The sequence below is a fragment of the Urocampus carinirostris genome, chromosome 3 (assembly GCF_059441175.1).
Source record: "Urocampus carinirostris isolate Australia breed hairy pipefish chromosome 3, RoL_Ucar_1.0, whole genome shotgun sequence".
In the NCBI taxonomy this organism is placed as follows: domain Eukaryota; kingdom Metazoa; phylum Chordata; class Actinopteri; order Syngnathiformes; family Syngnathidae; genus Urocampus; species Urocampus carinirostris.
In genome coordinates, this window is record NC_142351.1 from 59,682,437 (window position 1) to 59,704,444 (window position 22,008).

Below are 22,008 nucleotides of genomic sequence, written 5' to 3' on the forward strand. Positions count from 1 at the left end.
AAGTAGTTCTTCAGTAATATTCATTTCGTTGTCCACTCCTCTCAGAAAAATAAGTAACTGAGCAGTGTCAGAGGCGTCTGTGCTTTCGCCGCAAGCTAGTGAAAAAAAGTCAAACTCCTTTCCTCTGACTCCCAATTGTCTTTTGATGTCCGATGACACCTCTTCAATCCTGCGCGCCACAGTGTTACGTGCCAGGCAGACTTTGGCAAACTCTTGCTGCTTCTCAGGACAGATACTTTTTACCAGTATCATCACACAGTCTTTGATAAATTCACCCTCTGTGAAAGGTTTGCAATGCTTTGGGATGCTTTGGACATTCCTGCTCTATATCAACACGTTACATTGTGTATTTCTGTGTTATATTCCTTTTACTTTATTATTGTTCTATTTTCAACACAAGGATACTGCTGGAAGTGTGAATTTCCCTGCGGGGATGAAAATCTATCAATCTATCTATCTATCTATCTATCTATCTATCTATCTATCTATCTATCTATCTATCTATCTATCTATCTATCTATCTATCTATCTATCTATCTATCTATCTATCTATCTATCTATCTATCTATCTGTCTGTCTGTCTGTCTGTCTGTCTGTCTGTCTGTCTGTCTGTCTGTATCTATCAATCTATCTATCTATCTATCTATCTATCTATCTATCTATCTATCTATCTATCTATCTATCTATCTATCTATCTATCTATCTATCTATCTATCTATCTATCTATCTATCTATCTATCTATCTATCTATCTATCCATCTATCTATCCATCTATCTATCTATCTATCTATCTATCTATCTATCTATCTATCTATCTATCTATCTATCTATCTATCTATCTATCTATCTATCTATCTATCTATCTATCTATCTATCTATCTATCTATCTATCTATCTATCTATCTATCTATCTACACTGAAAGGAGAAGCCAATTTGGTTATATCATTGTATGATTACAATGAAGCCATTCGTTCGTTAATCCATTCTCTTTGTCTCAAACCTCCCATTTAGAATTATATCATATGAAAAAAAACTCACACCAGTGCTTAAAATATGTCAGCTATTCACATAAAAAAGCTAATTAAAAAAGAAGTAAAAGTTTCGACACACTGTATGTCACACTTCTTTTGACCCCGCTTCACAAATTGATCATTGCTTGTGGTTTGCTTAAGAATCCAGGTCGACTGCTTCGCCATTATCAGCACTAGATGGCAGTAGATCCTTTCCAACCAAGTTCCGGTTTTTGGTTTTACTGTGTAAAGTTTAGGACTGCGTGGGAGCAGGTGCAAAGAGACAATGTGTTGCACTTGTCTTAGATGAGTCAAATCTAAAATCTCAAGATTTTTGTTTTTTTGTTCTGTGTTTATTGTATTTAGGAAACAAATCTTTATCATCAAATAGTTCTGATGGTAAATATTCAGCGTCTCCAAACAAAAGATTACACTCTACGGACTAATGTATGATATTTTCACTTTCACCTCCACCAGAAACGTTTGCATAATTAGAGTGAGTTTATGGTCCAGTACCTGTGAATTTATGTTTTACCCAAAATTTTCACTTTTATTTTTCATCATTTCAAATTATGTGCAAAGTATATAGTTTTATTGGAGGAAAATGTTTAAAATATATATTTTTCAAATTTAAAAAGTGTTCGTTAGATCGATCCCGTATTTCCCATTTCGGCTTTAATCCAGACAGTCACGGTCACTGGTAGCAGAAGACTATGAAGTTATATACCTGTATTGCTAAGTCTGTGTGATCTTTTTTAGAAGAAAGTACATACCTGTATACAGAGTATAGGTTAGGAAGACAATGGGAACTGATACCCTGACATATTTTTTGCAAATTAAACTAAATTTTGCCAGTTTCTGTTAACATTTATGAAGATGAAAAGTAGCCTGCAAAATCCATGCACTGCTACTTATAAACAATTCTGAATTTACTGCAAGGGGGGAAATAACTAAACATTTCGTGTTGTTTCTTTTGTAAATAAAATAAACGTATCTTTATTTGTTTATATTCTACATAGTCGGCCTTGCTGTGAGTACGTAGATACATTGTTGAGTTTGTAAGGTTTATTATCACTTAATAAGGGGGATTGCCACCGTTAATAAGTTGAGCAGGAGGCCGTGGTTGACAGATATGTGGTAAGGTTGGACTAGTAACTTGTTGTAAATTACTCTTGAAAGGAGCTGGCTCGTTTCAAAATATTCTTTGATCAAGCCATGAATGGAAATGGTTTGTTATGTCAACGTTCTCTTCGGACAACTGCCTAAAATTATATCTCCTTGATTTTTTACTCCCCTATATACTGTAGTTCTGAACTTGTTCGAGTGTCATCAAGCGAACTCCGAAGCGGGCTGCACGTCACTTGACGTTCCAATGATGGAAGAGTCGCGTCAGTTAATGAAGCACTCACGCTGATTGGTCGACTGTCTGGTCCTGGCGGGCCTGGCGCGCCTACTAACGCGCGCGTAGGGCGCAAGGCGCATCTCACTTGGCCCGAGGCGAGGGAGGGCGCCAGAGGAGCGGCAAGCGAAAAGGGAGTTCGAGTTCGAGCACGCGCTCCAACACGAGCACAACCACGCACGCCTTCATCCTCCAAGCTCGCTCGGACAAGTTTTGCGCAAGTTGCTGCTGCAGCTGCCGCGCTTGTGGCGGAGGTTGTGCGCAAGTGATGCGCAAAGGAGCGAGGACGCACTCCTCACATCTTTCTTCAAAGAGTCACGGCTGAGAAGCAAACAGGGAGATCTCATTTTTTTATTAGTTTGTGTTTGTTTGGCGAACGATCGAAGATGAACGCCAGCGACGAGAACCTGCTCAAGTCCATCAGCAACGACGCACTCCTCGACCTGACGCAGCGCTACGGCCAGTCTGCCTTTGGTTTCGGTGCCGGCCACGGACCTGGTGGACACCCAGGTCGTTTCCCACTCGCTCCAAACTCCGAGTTCCTTCAAGGGACCATGAAATCAAACGAAAGTGGCGGCGAGCACACCAGCGACGACGAAGACGCATTTGACGCGCTCGAGTCGCGCAAAAGAGGAGGTGGAGGAGGTGGAGGAGGCGCACCGTTCGGGGACGACAAGGCCGGCGGTCCCCTACAGGGAAAGAAGTCCAAAGAGCAACGCTCCCTGCGGCTCAGCATTAATGCAAGAGAGCGCAGGAGGATGCACGATCTCAACGACGCGTTAGACGGCTTGAGGGCCGTCATCCCTTACGCGCACAGTCCGTCAGTGAGGAAACTCTCCAAAATCGCCACCCTGCTCTTGGCCAAGAACTATATCCTCATGCAGGCGCAGGCGCTTGAGGAAATGCGGCGGCTGGTGGCGTACCTAAACCAGGGACAGAGTTTGGCATCACCCATTCCTGCCGCCGCCACCGCCCTGGCGCCCTTCGGCCAGGCCACCGCCGTGTACCCGTTTTCGGGCTCGGCGCTGGCTGCCGCTGCCGCTGACAAGTGCTCCAACTTCTCCGCCAGCCCGGGGACTCTTTTCAAACACTGCAGCGACAAACCCTGACGAAACCCAGCCGCCACGACCGTCACCGAACTTTGGAAGCTACTCTACTGCTGTGTTTGCTTTTTAAAAATGTGGGGAAAATGTGCGTCCTTACAAGGACATAGGTTTGGTCTTGGCATTGGTGGGGACAGAGCGCATTTATTTCAGTCGAACCCACTCCCGTCTTCGCGGGACGCATCGCCTGCAGAATTTTTCAAGTTTCTCTGCTCCAGTATCACTGATTCCAATCCCTATCGTTTACAATTTCCTGTCAGCTTGCTAACGAGCTGCCAATTTGTATCACCTAAGTTGAAGATAAACCTCAAAAATCATACAGGACATGCGGCCTTCGATGACCCGAGTGCCCAGGTCTGAATTCAGTGATCACATACTAGTGGAGGGGGGAACAATGCTCGATATTGATGGGGACATTGTGCATTGCTCGGGGATCATATATTATTGGTGGGGACAAAACAATGTTTTTGCTTTATTTTGATGAGGACACGTCCCCTCCGCTGCATGCCAAAACTACGCCCTTGCGTCGTTTCCATGTTCGACTTTGATTTCACCAATTTTGGCCTAACTGATCTTCCTGTTCGCGTACTCTGCTGAGATTTAAATGCAACGCTGTGATTTATCCCCCCCTAGAATAAAAAAAAAACATGCAAAACTCATGAACGATCCAATGAGTAATCTGATATTCAATTTTGAACTCTAGTGGTAATATGAAATATTTCAACGCCTTTTCCCCCAATTTTGACCACATTCAACGTTTTCAAGGTCTTGCACGTGTTACATGATTGTACAACTGTGAGCAAAGAAAAAAAAATGTCCGCACCTGTATTACGAGGCTTACGTGTATGGCCTGCAAAGATTTTGGAGAGTATTGTCGCAAAAATGAATTTCATAAAATGTTTACATGTGTTTATAATTAAAATCATATGTATAAGATCAGACTCGTTTGGATTCATTTGAAACGATATATTGCGCAACCTTAAAAATAATTCAAAATATTAACATGATTAATTCCAAAAGTTTTTTACTTTTAAAATTTTTAAAATAATTTCTAGTCGTGCCCATGCTACTTCATTGAACTCGGCGGGTCTGGTGCGGCCACTTTGGCACGCTGAGGGGGTCGGTGGCATTGGTGGGAGGTGGGGCGAGAATTGTGCACACAAGAGGCGCCTGCGGCCACTGCAGGACCTGTCTGTGGCTATTTGGCTGATCGCAGGCGGCTCCCCGCGTGGCGGCCTCTCACACCCCGGACGGCGCATTAACACGATTTGGGCTCCTGTCCTGTGTGCATACAAACGGGCGACCTCCTCGCGTGTCTGCGTGGGGGAGGCAAATTTCTGGTTAAACACCGTCACAGGTCGCACATGCATTTATTCCTGGTGTGATTTTACTTGATTTTGTATTTATGTAAAACTACTCTTTTGCACTGGCAATGATAAATTATTTGTGCACACAGCTAATTTCTGATTGTTTTACATTTGGCATAATGACCCCTATGCATTCTAAACCTGCACACCATACCTACAATTTCAGCAAAATACAAAACACTCTTTTGTTGTGGAGGTGTTGCAGACTTCAAATACTTTAACAGTTGGGTTGGGGTCTTTTATTGCAGTGTTTCTTAACATTTTAAGGCAAGGCAAACTTTCTTGTCACCCAAAAATTTAAGGCACAATGTTCGTCGGAAATATATAGAAAAAAATAATCCGTTTTTTTTATTTGTTTGTGTTTGTGGCTCTTTTATTTGTTAGCACAGCACAAAATGATGACATCAACCACTAATTTACAAAAGGAAACCAAATATTTGCACAAAAAAACAACTGTACAATGCAATCAAATGTGCCCAAGAAAAGTAGGATGAAGCCAAAACGTTTATGTGTCTACCCCCTTATCATTTTTTTCCTTGCAGGAACAAAATATTTTCAAAATAAAAACTAGAAAACAGAACCTTATCCCACAAAAGGGAAATTAAAAAACAAAGAAACGACACATCAAACATACAACAATATTGCTAGTGACTCCTATATAACGTGTAATACCCACAGAAACTATTGATAGATAATTTTAAGCGTGTTCATCTAAAATACGTGTAATATACAGGTTTTAAAATTGATATATATTGGAATATTTTTAGGCCGTTGTCTACATTTTCCACAAATTAATACCTTCCGGGTAAAAGAATGACTTTATAATGTTGTGCGAGAATATTAGACCTAAGTCAAAGATTCCCCCATTATGATGAATGTCTGCTATAGAAAAAGCTGTTGATTATTTGTTGGCAGTGTGTTCCTATTTGCTTTGTATACTAATAGATATTCACTATATCCTCAAAGTTTTTTTCTGTTATTTATTGCGTTATGCACAATTCGAATGGTCTTCTTCCTAAATTATCATTTGCCTATTTTTTTTGTGGCCACGGTGTCTCAAGAAGTAATACAGGTTAGTTATTTTCTTTCTTTATTCTGCTTTAATTTTTGATTTTACTTTAACTTATTTTTAAAGTTTTGCTTTATATACATTTTGAGTTTATTTTTTCTAAAGATAATAAAATAAATTAAACTGACAATGAACAAAAACTAAAAATGAAGAAAAACTAACAGCAATTGAGTATTGTTCAACTTTTCCAGTTTCTGATAAATAAAATCGTGAGGAATTATGTATAAAATTTGTATTTTAAAGGATTTAAAAATATACATGTGGTGCAATCTTAACTTTGAAATCAAAGTAAAATTACAACAATTCTATTTTTTCCCAAAAAGAGGTAGAAATGTTTAAGTTGTTGTTGACTTTCTTCACATTACCGCAGTCAATGGGTGAAACAATTACTGTGGGTCGGAAAATTGTATATAAGCCCAGACCATGCAGGTGGTGAACTTTTCACATTCTGCAGAAGCTTGGCTGAGCAGCAACACTTAGTTATCTTGGACTGCATTCATTATACATAAGTATAATGATATTCTTATAAAACTTTACAAAAAATATATATTTTTTGCAAAACCTTACCTTTAATCCCCAACAGACTCCTATCATACCATCTATGTGATTGAAAATGTTTTGATTTTATGTTTATCCATATCTGGGTCTTACAGGGATAAACAGCCAAATCAAATAAAATATGTTATAAACTATATTTCCCCTGTACTACGTTACGAGCAGATAATCTGTAATATATAAAGAATAAACAGTTATCTGCTGCCACCTACTGATATGGATGAATGTTACAGTTACTCGGCTGATAACCGGAAGAAAGCAAAGATACTGAACAACTAGAACACTAGAAAATTCTTACGGCACATGAATTTGCCCCGGCATTCTAGTTAAAAAACAATGTTTAAATACATCTCACTTATGATTCTCAGTCTAGGCATCGGTATTACTCATGCTAAGGCTTTAAGAATGCTCTGTATGACATCAAAAAATGCAACGTACTCGTGTTACTGAAACGTTTGCAACCTTGCGCCTTTTTGCATATGACGGCAATTCCACATACATATAAAAACTCGTAATCCATTGATAATGGTAGGTGTTTTAGGCCTCTGAAAACATTTTAAAAAATATAACAAAGGTGGAGTTATGGACGGTGTTTACTACTAAGCTGTTTCTAATATTACTCAAGACTCTTTCCCTTTCTGCAGTTTAGCAGCATGTCACAACAACAGCCCCCATGGCATCTGATGTTGCCCCTTCCCATGACACTTCAGGGATGTGATGTGACAAACGCGGCCTTGCCTGTGATAATGTTTCGGGAGGAAGTCCGGGAGTCACTGAGCATCATCCTCGTCACGGCAACCGCCTGATTGTCTGAAGGAAGATGCCTTTTTTGAATTCCAAAGACGATCAGCAGTCACTTTTCTGATCAGGGCTGGAGGCCTCAAAGGAATCCAAAATATTTGAGTATATTCATGGGGCTGTTTCCTCAGCTGCACACGGTTTTCAAGTGGTATCATCAGAAAGGCAGTCGATGAGTACACATCGTAATTTTCATCTATATATAACTCGAAGTTATATTAGCCTGACCAAAAATAACATAATTGCAACAACACATATTGTTAAATATTCATTCTTTTGATCTTATTTCTCTTTTTATCAGTTTTATTATTTCTTCACCCTGGAGTGTCTTGTCTAATCTCGTGGTAAACAATGTTCACCACGGTATTACGAATGATAGAATAGACAAATCTAACACTAATGTAAAAATAATTACAGCTTCATTTGTTTTTTTATTGCTTTCAAATGTTACGCTTGAGTGCTCTCAAGTACTTGTGCGTATAACAGAGTAAGAGATTGCTAGTTACAGCAAAAAAAAGCAACATGTAAAATTAGTTCAATACATAAATATTGTGGCAACTGGAGCTCCCTTAAAATAATGGAAGAATTGAGAACTGAAATAATAATAAGAAAAAATGTGACGTCAACATAAAAGTTCATCTAATAATATTTAGTTTCTATTTCTCTTCATAACGAAAGTGCAATAATGTTCAAGTTAATTCATTTGAAAACATCTGCTTTTTTTTTTAGGAAAAAGCAATCAAGTATATTTTGCTCATTTTCTTCAGACCAAACCCGACATGGATCATTATCCATTTATGTTTCTCGATTTTCTTTTATGCCCATAAGCAATGATAGCCATTACAAAAAAGAATGGTTGCTGATTATTAATTAAAAAAGAGATTTTTAAATCCACTTTTTTCAAGACTGATACTTAACTCCCTAATGATACTTGATACCACAGGTACATACATGGTATCGGTACTCACCTGTGCCTAAAAATAATTATTATTGTAAACCGTCATCTGCAATAAAAAACATAAAGAAAGAAAAAAAACTAACAATTCCCGATCATACGACAAAACAACTACAAAAACCAGTGCCTCAAACTCAGTGTCCTGCAGTCGGGAAACACTTATGTAATCAGTCAGATTCACCAACATCATATAAGCCCCCCAGAACAGAATATTCAGAATTAGTACACATATTTTTACATTAAAATTACATTAGAGTCTTACCTTTATTTATAGAGGAAGTCCATAAGCTGTTTTCTCTGTATCAATACATCGATTGCACAATGCAATAACTTCTAGTTATTTTCTTGTATACAGTATCTTCTTATTTTCTTACTATTGAAATGTATCCTGCAAAATAAAATATGTGACCTACAAAATAGAATTAGGTTAAAATGAAATGAAATGATCTGCATTTATATAGCACTTTTCAAGTCAAGACTTCCCAAAGCGCCGTGCAGCCATGTAAGGCGCTAACCTGCATATTGGGGGTATTAGGGGTTCAGTGTCTTACCCAAGGACACTTCGACATGTAACACGGAGGAGCCGGGATTCGAACTGCGATCTCTTGATCCCAAGACAAGCGCTCCTGAGCCACTGCCGCCTCCAAAACCTGTCAAAAAAGTTATAGAATCAGGGTCCTGGCATGTACATTTTTAAAAAAATAGTTATAGATAGTACTGAGTCAATTTTGGATATTTAATTGTTGTACATAACCGTATTTAAATGAATCATAATATTTAATTTGAACAGCGGGTCCCCATTTTTGTATAATTCTGTATTAAGAAATATCGTAAGAACTGGATTTTAAAATACCGTGCAGAAAAATTCTGTTAATCACAGACCTAGTTGCACAAACTGTGAAACAATGCATGTGACTTATTTTGGGGTCTTTTTCCTTTTTTTTAGTTTCTACTAAAAGTTATTATGTGAAACTGTGAAAATATATAACTTGTGACTTATTCTGTTTTTTCGTTGCTGCTAAATGTTATTTTCACTTCTTTTCATTCGACTATTGTTACGATGCACTATTCTTTTCGACTCATATACATTGCACTATTATAACTTAAGCCAGTCCAGGCACTCCGTTGTAAATATTTTTCTTTGCCTTTCATCCTGATAATCTTTTATTTTTTCCCCCTAAAACTCTTTATTATGCGTTTACCCCAGAGTGCAGTGTCCAATCTCGTTACATACAATGTTTCACAATGTTCATACCAATGATAATTTAATTCAGTATGGAAAACAACAGATTTATCTCTGCCTCATTTTTACAGTATGATGTTTTACAGTGTTTCACATTCACAGAGCATAACAGACGTGATATTGGGATGCCTGCAAATAATTCGACACACTCAGAAGACATTGCTAGAACGTTTGGGGCATGGACCAGCCGCCCTGTCGTCGTGCTCGCCTTCTGCCGACGGGCCGGCCTGTGCCATGTCTGTAAACATTTGTGTTTGCTCGCATTGGGATAGGAAGGGAGTGATTTCATTAGCATGGCTCCCAGCTTTGAGCTAGGTTTGTGCGTTTTTTTCTTTTCATACGATGCTACGCTACCAAAAGCATATGCCCTTAAGTGCTTACCTCGGCCTAATGTTTCTGACAGCGCTGTTTTCTCTAATTAAGTTCTCTTCATGTGCGGGCTTACGTGTATGATGTGCGTTGTAGCACTATTTGCTACAGACATACACAAACGCACACATCACACAAACTGTACCAACAACAACCGCGGGCCTGCAAGGTAAACAAGCTTGCTTCAGCTCTTATTATTCTTATCACAGAGAAACAAAAGCAGTTTTAGAAAATTGCTTTTTTTAATGTAAACCAGCACCTATAATTTTTACTTTTTAATCTTTTTCTAGTTGGGAGTTGAGTGGCCAGTAGCATTCTAGCATATGTTGTCTCAGTGGGGTATGCTGGAAGCATGGCACCAGACGGGAAAAACATACATAGTAATCAACACAGCCCAGAAGATCATTGGCTGCTCAATGTCCAGTCTGGAAAACAATGCTGGCTTGTGATACCGCAGCACCTACAACCCAACCACCACCTCTCTGTCCTGTTGTCCTATAGTCAGCATTACATGTTCCTTAAAACAAGGACTAACAGACTCAGAGAAATTTTCTTCCCATCATCACCCTAAACCGGCGCACAAAACTGAAAATATACATCGTGCGACCTATTTGGGGATTTTTGTTGCTGCCAAATGTTATTGCACTTATTTTCATTGCACTATTTTTCCGATGCATTATTCATTTTCATTGCGCTATTGGTATAATGTAGGCCAATCCCTAAGCACTATTTTTCATATGATTTTGGCTATTTATCTTGACTGACTTTTATCTTTTTACTCTTTAAAGTGTTTATTACACGTTTACCCTGCAGGCTCTATCATCACTCTAAACAAGTGCACAAAACTGGGGAAAGATATATCTTGCGAATTATTTAACATGACTATTCTCATTGCATAGAATGTTTCACCACGTTGATATTAATGACAATGAATATTATACTATTCCATTCTATTCTATTCTATTCTATTCTATTCTATTCTATTCTATTCTATTCTATTCTATTCTATTCTATTCTATTCTATTCTATTCTATTCTATTGAGGGCTGGTGAACTGAAGAGCTGAGAAGCTTCGCAATCAGACCCAACCAACTCTCTTAAGTGACATCACAATCCTTTAACCCCCTCTTTCCAAAACACCCCCTCAAGCCCCGCCTTGTCGGGAGGGATGAGCGGGCGAGTCAGTCGGTTCCGAGGAGCCATGTGATTCGGGTCGACGTTGCTGCGAGTGCAGGGAAACAGGTCGGGGCCTCCTCGTTGCTTCATCTAAGCGAGGGGGGGTTGATTAAATGTGTGTGTTCATTTGGCCACAGCCAGGCAAAGCGTTTTGCCGAGCGCCACAAGGCACCTGACACCACTCGCGCTCGGCCCAGACTGGACTAAATTAGGCCGAGTGGGAGGGAGTTGAGAAGTACAGTTACACGAGTGGCACTAGTGGCAAAAATGACATACTCTGTGGTACGCATGCATAGGACATAACATTCTAATTAGCCTTGCTTTAGCGCCAGTTTATCTGATATCAAATTATGAGAACAAGACATAAACTGCACTTTCAATTACTACTGACCAAAGTCGTAAAAACATCAGAAAAATAGTGCAATAAAGACATTACAATGACATCAGCAACAGCATATGTCAGAAGTAAGAGTGGAAAAATAAAATATAAATACTTATTTTTCCATAGATAGGCATGATACTTATTTTTTTACAGTCTTTTACGCTTGTTTGGGGTGTGATGGCTCTAGGGAAGCAAATGTTCCTTAGTTCCTTGGTCATGTCAAGCCATGTTTACTGTAGCTTTCGTATTATAGGTCGTAGTTTTTGTCATCTTTGTTTCACTCAAGGCTAACACATTAACCTTCCTTTTAGTCAAAGGAGGGACGAAAAGCATGACCAACTTAGATGCCGAGGTGCCTAACTTGTTTGGGTGTTTGGGCATTTGGGTTGGCCATGGTCCAAAAAGTTTTGTGTGTGTTTTTTTGCTATTTTTTTTCCCTTTTATTTTCTTTGTTATTGTATGTGTTTGTCTTGCTGTTAGTCACCCCTCTTGAGGGATATGACCAAACTCGATAGATAGAATAGTTTTTGTCATAGTTTGGCTGGGGTACGACATATACTCTGGTGCGACTTATATGTAAAATTATTAATAATTATTAATATTATATTATTTTACATCATTTCACATGATATTTTCACACCAAAGGGCGGAAGGTCAAAGACGTGGTAGTCTGGGTGAGAAAAGTCCTTTATAATGCTGCTTATTCTGCTGTGATATTCACGAATCCCTTAACTGCATGGGTCATCGGGGCACAAATGAGGACGCAACTTTGGACTGCCTTCTCCACTGTTGATGGTTCTTGGCCTGTTCTTGGGTCGTAGCAATAGTGGCACCAGTCTATTCCTTAACGTTGTAGGCCCAGTTCTTTTTCAGTATTCCTCCCCTCCTGCTCCCTTGGACTTTGCCGTGGAAAATTATCTTGGTCAGTCCTGATGATTTTGTGATGTGACCATACCACTGAAGTTTTTGTCTGAGCAGTGTTGACAACAGTTCTTCGCAGGGTTCAATGTGCCGTGTAATGGTGTTGCTCACCGATTTATTTGTCACATGGATTAAGTAGCTGATGACTACAAGTTTTTTTTTGCATCGTACCTCCATGACCTGATTTTTTCCTGTTTTGCTGTGAGAGTCCATGTCTTGTAAGCATAGAGGAAGTGACCAGTGCTTGCATGAGTCTGATTTTTGATTTCACTGATACGTTTTTGTCCATCCAGAAGTCTGGCAAGGGTGGCTGTGGTCTGAGCTATCCTGGACATGATTTCTGGTTCTGACCCCTCTTCTTATATGACAGCTCCAAGCTATTTACATTTGGTGACAGGTTCTTGCTCTCTGTGGTTGAAGGTCTTTACTTATCTTTTTTCTGTGCTGATTTCCATCCCATACTGGGTTAATGTTTTGTCCAGGCGATTGACCAGATCTCTCAGATCCTATTAGTCTCAGCCAATCCAGCAATATCATCAGCAAAACGGAGGTTAGTGATGTCATATACTGACTGTACCTTCATGTTGCTCCTGAGCTTTGGAGATGATCCTCTTCAGGAAGATGTTGAATACATTTGGAGAGAGAATGCACCCTTGTCTCACATCAACTGTGGTTCGAGACCATGCTCCTATGTTACCATTGATCAGTACCGAACTGTCAAACGATTTGCTGAAACCAACAAAAAAACGTGATAGAGGTTTCTCTGGTGTTTTTGAAACTTCTCACATTGGATGCACGGATTAAAAATCTGTTCTGTGGTGCTCCTTCCCTCTCCAAAACCTGTCTGTTAATCCATTAGGCTGTTTTCAGCATGTGGATTTAGTCTGTTAACTAGGACCTTTTGCATAACTTTAGTTCCATGGTTAGACTGATGGCTCTGTAGTTGGAGCATAGTTAAAGGTTTCCATTCTTTGGTAGCATAATTACTAGTGATTTTGTCCATGCAGATTGCCCCTCTCCCATAGGCCAGATCTTTGTGCAAATCTTTGTCAAAATGTCTATAGTTTATTTCATCATATAGGCCTTAGTTATGTCTTATTACGTTTATTTGTGCTCAAGATTCTTCGTGTAGGTTTTTCCACCAAACACTTTGGTAAAATAAGTGTTTATTAAGAGTTTGTGTTCATTAATTTTATGCGTTTGATTTCAAATTCACATGGCACATGACAAGTAACTCATAACCCACGCTCAAAAATGCCACTTTTAGCTACTTAGTAGGCTTTTCCTGATACACCTTCCTTTTCTTCATACCTGAACAAAATAAACCTGTCAAATACCACATCTATACCACATATAATGTTCATATGTAATCAACAAGCCTTTGAAATTTTTGCTAAACCAAAATTATCTGCAATTTTTTTTTTTTTAAAACCGTGGATATATAATGAGATGTACGGTTCTGTTGTTTGTTTGGTCAAATGTTATTTTTTTTGCTTTCTATCATTACAGTGAGTTTTGCTGTCAAAACAATTTGAGTAAATAATTGATTAAGGGCTGTTCAAATAAACATTACTTGACTTGATTTGAAATGAAAACAGAAATGAATGGACTGACCACAAGGAACTTTTCTTCGTCTTGTCCCATAGACAAGATGGATACTGTTAGATCAGGGGTGTCAAACATGCGGCCCGGGGGCCGGATCAGGCCCGCTAAGGGATTGAATCCGGCCCGCCGGACAACGCTCGGAGAAGCGCAAGAGAAAAACGAGCTGTAGGTTGAAATAGGTCCACTTGATGTTGCCAAAGCCAACTGCCTCCAACAAAGACACTGTACTTGTATTTCTCTCTCTCTCTCTCTCTCTCTTTTCCACTCCTTTTCTCCCACTCTTTCTCTGTGTCTTTTACTCTCTCTGTCTCTTTTTCTCTTCCTTTGTTGATCTTTGTCTCTTTCTCTCTCTGTGTTTTTTTAACTTCTTTTGCTCTAATTTCCTTTTTTCCTATTCTCTCTTTTCTCTTCCTACCCTTCGCGCTTTCTTTTCTCTTTTGTCTTCTTCTGTCTTTCTATTTTTCTTTGGATTTCTTTCTTCCTCTCCCTTTCTTTTCCCCCTCTCTCATGACTTTTTATCTCTTTTGTTTCTCACGCTCTCTCCCTCTCTTTTTTTCTTTCTTTGGTCCCGCCCTCTCTCTTTTTCCCTACCTCTTTCTCTTATTTCTTTATCTCTCTCTCGCTCTCTCTCTTTCTCTCTATCTCGCTCTTTTTCCCCCTCCCTTTTTCTTTCTCGCTGTCTCTCTCTTTCACTTTCTGTGTCTTTGTTTTTCTCCTCTCTTTGTTTCTTTTTCTTTGTTTCTCTTTGTCTCTCTCTCTCTCTCTCTCTTTGTCTTTTTACCTTATATTGCTCTCTCTTCCATTTCTCCTTCTCTCTCTCTTGTCTCTTTCTATCTCTCTTGCGTTCCCATTCTCTCCTTCTCCCATTATCTTTCTTTCTTTTTTTCCCCTCCTTCTCTCTTTCTATTTCTCTTTGGATACCTTTCTTTCTCTCTCTTTCTTCCCCCCTCTCTCATTATTTGTCTTTATCTCTTGTTTCTCACGTTTCACATTCTCTCTCTCTTTTCTGTTTCTCTCTCCCTTTCTCTCTTTTTTTGTCCCACCCTCTTTTTCTCTCCTTCTCTTTTTCTTATTTCTTTCTCTCTTTCTTTCGCTCTAATCTACTAGTCCGGCCCCCGAGAGAATGTTTGTTCTATACTGTGGCCCCCGAGGTAAATTGAGTTCGACACCCCTGTGTTAGATCATTAAAATGTGTCAATGAATATATAGTCAGGATTGGAGTATTCCAGCTATTTTAGCTTTATTATTTAATCATCACAACATTATTTCCATAATAAAACTATTATACCTTGAAAATATATGCCATCATGACTACATATTCAGACACGTTTTAATAACAAACCCTCTCTCGAGTTCTTGAAAGAGCTTGAAATCTTGAAGGTAATATGTCTAAACCTGTGAAAGAAACAATACCTTCCAAAATATATCCATTTCGTCAATACCCGCTCCTTTTTTTCTAAAATCTAAAAACATTTCTACTACTTTTACTTTGTACTCATTATGATAGTCCCAAGGAGTTATTTGAAATTTAAACCTAACAACTTGATGAGGTCCGTGCCCTCTACTAGGTACTCTGAAGATTTATTTATTTTTCCATATATTTGGTCGGCCTTTCCAAAACAACAGGAAGCTGAATAAAGCAAATAATTATATATTGTGTGTGTTTCAGATATAACGGAGCAGTTTGAAAGTGCCTTCTCTTCTGCGATATGGAAGTTGATAGATTTTGTACTCTCTTAGTGATCATTGGAAGGACATCGTCAAGTCTTCCCCTCCTGTTTGAACACACTTCCTGTCTTCTGAGCCCCCCCCCCTTCAACAAACTCACGCCATTGCATTGCCACGCCCATCACTCTTCTCCATTTAGCTATAATTTTGACAAAAGATAAGAGCTGACAAATTGGGGCATCCGTTAGTGTGGTGGAGTCTAATCTCTGTAATGGTCTCACAGATACTGGACTGGTGGTGTGCAAACACATACACATGCACACACAGACATAAACACACAAATACATCTCAACCCGCTGGACGAGTGTATATGTAAAGCCCTGAGGTCAAGTCTCATCTTTGTGCTCAGCCATTTGTACACACTGGAAGCCCCGTTGCCCCCCACCCCCCCACCCCCGTTCGGTGCTCCATAGACTGTGTCTCATTCTTGCCCCCCCCCACCTGCCACACACACAACACGCTTCTTCTTGTTCTGCACCAGCTGAGGAGCACCCTGATTTTGCAGGGAGCAGGGGGAGCTCATTATCCTCATTAATTAATGACAAAAGCGATGTAATTGGCCATCCATAATCCAGCTCGTGGAGACGGTGTGACAGGCGGAGATGCTTCTAAACAGACTCTCGCAAAAGTGTTCCTCCTTGCTTTTTACTAATAACAAACTCAAGATCAAGTAAGTCTTATTTGAAGAAAAGTGTGCTTATGCCCCCGACCAGTGTTGGGCTCATTACTGAAAAAATGTCATTAGTCGGAGATCCTAGTTACTCAATTTAAAAATATTTATGCCACCCCCCCATATTAATGACACCCAAAAGTAGCATGTTACTCTGAAAGTAACTATTTAGTTACAAAGTACCTCATATAACCTATTTTAAAAAGCCTCACAATAAAAGAAGAACATTAGTACACCAACCTGTGGAAGCAGTAAAGCATGCATATTTGGCGGGCTAGTGCAAGCTTGACAGCTTGAAAATTAACACTTAGCTGAGACACTCCATATCCATATCCATTTCGGCTTCAGGCCACTTGAAGATTTACTTCCCCATGTCCTGCCTGCCCAAGACATTTTCTTTTTTTTTCCAGGCATGGCACATTGCAAATAAACAAAAGCAAATAAAAAAACAACGTTCAGCACACTTTTACTGTGAATTGTTTTCTCATGTTTGCCCTACTAGTTGAATTGATTTGTTGGTCCTGTGTAAACAGTGCTATTCCGACGTACTCTGCCTACCATTCGCTATCGGACACACACATCCAATTACGTTCACGTAAACTGAACCCCGATTTCGGTATTTTGTTTCATAGTTCTAAATACTGATTGATCCGAGTATAAAGGTTTGGGAGAGTATATCCATGACAAATAATTCAATGTCTTTAGAGTTTGCGCTTGACAACTATGATCAGGTGTACTTTGAAGGTATATATAGACTTGCTGGTAGAAACGATGTGTTGTGACATCATGTCAGTTGGTAGGCCACCGTCACTAAAGATCTGTTGGGTAAAGTAACACATGTTTTACTAAAGTACTTGTTACAGAAAAAAAGTCATTGCGTCCCAGGAATGCATTTCTTTGTAACGTGTTCCTGGAACTGCCCCCAACCCAAATCCAAACCTCCTTCCCTACATCCGAATGAAAAGACAAGATTAATAGCAGTCCCGTGGCCGAGCGCTCTAATTAAAAGCACCGTGGCCAAGGATCAGTGGCTTTTAATGAGGGGCTTGTTGGCTGATTTTCTGCTTAATAAGGCCAGTTTAAAAAGTCATTTTGCTGCCACGCGTCCCCCTTAAACCCGCTCATTATCAATGAGAAGGCTTCACGTAAGTACTCGGGGTGAGAACGCAGCGTTTAATTAATAATTTGCCGGCAAACGGATTCACTGACAGCCGGGTGATGGCGGCACAGAAGCCAACTCAGCGCAGGAGCGGAAATTGATGAGGAACTTTCAAGGGCACTGATTTCATTAAGCGGCTTCATTACGACTCGGATAACTCTTCCTGTCATCTCGACTGTTCCAAGGATGCTTTTAGTGGTGGCTTGTGGAACTTACAGCGACTTGATTAGAACTACATACAGATGAATTGATACACATTAATCCCTCGGTTATCGTTGTTAATTGGGACCAGAACGCCTCACGAAAATCCAAAATCTGCAAAGGAGCATCACACCTTCATGAAATCCCCCAAGGGTCAAACTTACCTCCACAACGATTAAAATCCAACCATTCTGTAGCTCCATGTCATCCGTTTTATAGGTAGACCTGTGACAAACCTACCGTTTCTTAAAAAAGTTGTGGCACAGCAGCTGAACGATTTTATATCTGAGAACAATCTTTTAGGACGGTATGGCTATGACAAGGTGGACTTGAAAGACTCCGAAAGCTTGGATATGAATGAAACGCCACAGCACATCTCTGTCCTTAAAGGTATTCCCAAATTCCTAAACATGCAAAATGTGAGAAGATACCGGCACAGAAGGGGTGGCTTAAGAGAGTGGTTAGCTTAGCCATAGCAGTGGGCTATACCTGCAGCCTCGATATTTGCCTTCTCTGCCGACGCCGCCTCAGTTGCCTCCTCAACAACATTCCACGTAGAACTCGCTGGTGGTCAGAATTTATTTGCATTCTTCTGACTTCATTCAGAGTCCGATTTAATTTATGTATTTCTTTTACATGTAACGAGCCTGTAAAAGCTAGCAGTAGCCATGCATTTGTAGTTTATTTTCGTAGCCACATTTACCTGTGCACCAGCCCCGCTGTTTGACTGACAGCATACACCCTCTTATTACAGTCGCTTGCATGGACAGTCACCTGATATTAAGGGAGAACATAAAATTAATGGCTGTGTCGTGTTTCATCAGGAAGGAGCAAACCCCTATCTAAAACAACGGCCTGGTGAGGGATGGATGCCACTAGGCTGTACTTGACCAAGATACACCACAGTAATTGGTGCATGACAACACGCCGATTAAGGGATTCGTGAAGAGTTAACATAACTATTATAAATATTTACCATAGAGAAACTGCACTTACTTTAACAAAAAACTACCACCTCAAAATAGTGCCATTTGCACAGGGACAATAGACCAGTGTTTTCCAACTTATTTGCAGCCCAGAACAATTAAAATATCTCTAGGCACACCGTTCATCAAATGTGTTTAAATAAAATTCCCGGTACCAGTTTTATGTGTGTCTTATTGTAAAGCATAAATTACGATGTTGCCTGAATTGACAACAACAGATTACTATTCATCCTACTCACCTAAAATTGCATTTATCAGAAATATCGGAGGTTATGATTTTTTAAATGAATGCAAACCAAATGCTCTTTGCAGGCGCTAGAGGGCAAAGTTGAGACTGCTTAGCGTGATGAGCTGGTTCAGGTGTAAAACTGCATTCACTCATCTGTAAAATAAACCAGATAACACATTCAATGATTAACAGAAAGATATTTTCTTTCTGTTGTTTGTGAATAATGATATACATTCCAACCTTTTGACATTAAAAAGCACAAATTTTATTGTACGCTTAATTTTGAAACGAAAAACAAAATCTGTCTCTAACCATCTGAAGGAACAAAAAAACAAATATCATGTCCTTGTTTAATACTGGAAGTGGCAAACGTTTACCAAAAGAGAAATCTAACGCCATTGTTGAAGCGTTCTATTCACGCACAGAGACTAGTGCTGCATTCCTGAAAATTGAGAAGTCGTAGTTTTCACACCTCCAACCAGGAAAATATCATTGGAATGACACTCAACGTGGGAGGTCCAGTCGCAAAGTAAGAGGAATTATATGCACCCTGACTTCATCGAATTGCTTCAATCAGACGTCACGCGACAAAATGGCGATGCCCATATAAACACAGACGGTGTATGATAAAACATGATTTACACATTATAAAAGTACAGTATATTCATCTGTATCTACTCATAATCAAATTAACATAGTTATTTAACACAACGGCAGGTTTGCTGGAGGTCCCAATGTCTTTTTGAGTGAGTAAACATGGCGGCGCGCATGGATGCTGCGGCTAATTGCTCTCCAGCTATTCTTCTATTTATTACCTTTCTCTTGTCTTTTTTGCTTTATTTTTTGGACACATGCGTGGCCAAACATACTTACAGTAGGGACGAACTTATTCGGTTGGGTGGGCGTCTAAATTTCGACTTTTCGGGCACTTTTTACACCGCCTATGATATACCGAACGAGCTTCAAAGAGATCCGGCATCCTTGTGGACAATTATTCCTCCTACTAAACGACGACAACGGCGCCATAAAGACAGAAAACAGAAGCGTGGTTGCCGTGTGGGTAAATGTGTGAAGCGTGCGAAGTCGAAAGAGCAAGAAGGACGCGAGGATGTGACTAATTCCACCATTCATTCCTCGCCGGACAACCGCCACTTTAAACTCAACGCTCACGAACGGCGACATCTTGTGACGATCTCTACAAAGACTACAAAGACTTCAGCTAAGTCAAATGATTCAGCAAAGCTAAAATTTGGTCTTTTAAATATTAGATCGCTTGCTCCTAAAGTTTTACTTGTTGATAACATTATTCGTGAAGTTAAACTTAACTGTATCGGTCTTTGTGAAACTTGGTTACGCCCGGATGAGTATTTAGCGCTAAATTATGCTTCTCGCCCAGACTACGAGAGTAGCCATGTAGCACGCACGTTGAAAAAGGGTGGCGGTGTCGCGCTCATTTCTGAAAAAACGCTCAAATTTAATCCTCGTACCTCTAATAATTACAAGGCGTTTGAGGCTCTTGTGATGCGGTCCTCTCGATTGTCAATTTATGTAATGACTATCTATCGCGCACCTGGGCCATACACAACTTTCTTAGACAAATTTGCTGAACTTTTGTCTGAACTAGTAACCTATGCAGACTAAATTATAATTATTAATTAATTAAAAAGCTGAAGGATTTAGCGGACGCAATATGAGCACTGGCACAGTTTCTGAGCTCTTTGAACTCCTTCCTGGAGCAGTTGCGTCCTTTCCTTCATACAATGGCTTGATTGACTCACTCATGAATGAGTTCAATACTACCCTGGCTAGTGTCCTGGATTCAATAGCGCCCATAAAGCTTAAATCACGTCCTAAAAGACGCACCCCTTGGTTTACTGATGAAACTAGAACCCTTAAACAAGAATGCAGGAAATTGGAAAGAAAATGGCGCGCTACCAAGCTTGAGGTTTTCCATCAAACCTGGTGTGACAGCTTGTTAAAGTATAAAGCGGCCATTGCCTCTGCAAAATCGACCTACCTTTCGAAGGTGATTGCGTCACAAAAGAACAAAGTCCTTTTTGACACTGTAGCATCGCTTACAAGGCAACAGACTGTCGCAGATAGTTTGACACACTCTGCTCATGACTTAATGGTCTTCTTTACTAAGAAGATTCAATGCATACAGGAAGAAATTGCTAAAGACATTATTAATACCACACATATTAAAGGGCTGAAATCTACAGATGCACGACAGGGTCGCTGTCCAGGGAATTTGTCCAGTTTTAGTGAACTGTCACTTGATGATCTTAAACAGGTGGTGAATGCGGCCAAACCGACAACTTGCCAGTTCGACCCGCTCCCAGGTTCACTTATTAAAGGTCTTTTTGGCGTCCTTGTAATGCACTACTCTCTGGTCTCCCGAAGTCTAGAATCAAGTCTCGTCAGCTGGTACAAAATGCCGCAGCGAGGCTTTTAACTAGGACAAAAAAGTCCGATGACATAACACCGATTTTGGCTAACCTGCATTGGCTCCAAGTTAGCCTTAGATGTGATTTCAAGGTTCTCTTAGTATTATACAAAATCATACATGGACTTGCTCCCTCGTATCTTTCAGATCTGATTTCCCCCTATCTCCCGGTCCGAAGCCTACGATCTGAGAGTGCCGGTCTTCTGGTGATCCCAAGAGCAAAGAAGTGTTCTGCTGGTTCGAGAGCGTTCTCCATCCAGGCACCGGTGCTGTGGAATGCTCTTCCCCCTAAGATCTGATCTGCAACATCAGTGGAAATGTTTAAATCTAAGCTTAAAACTCACTTCTACTCTATAGCATATGAATAACCTACTCTTCTCGTCGGCTGAAAAATAGTCTGTCTAATATAGTGTAATAATCTGTGAAGCCCTTTGAGACTCTTCGTGATTTAGGGCTATACAAATAAAAATGACTTGACTTGACCTGACTTTTAATGAGCAAAATAAAAAGCAACTGTCTAAATTTGCTTGGAACTCCTCTGAAGTCGTATCTAAGACCATCCGAGTGGGAGATATTCCCAGTTTTTTGGAATGCAGCATTAGTCTCGCGTCAAAATAAAACAGCTGTAGACTAAAAT

General features: G+C 39.9%; 1 protein-coding gene across 1 annotated transcript; it reads left to right on the forward strand.

Annotated features, from left to right (window-relative positions):
• The first annotated feature begins 2,483 nt into the window (after window positions 1–2,483).
• On the forward strand, window positions 2,484–4,452 carry bhlhe23 (basic helix-loop-helix family, member e23). Its single transcript, XM_088332766.1, has one exon. The coding sequence runs from the start codon at window positions 2,797–2,799 to the stop codon at window positions 3,517–3,519; it is 723 nt and encodes a 240-aa protein (XP_088188892.1). The 5' UTR covers window positions 2,484–2,796; the 3' UTR covers window positions 3,520–4,452.
• The last annotated feature ends 17,556 nt before the right edge of the window (window positions 4,453–22,008 follow it).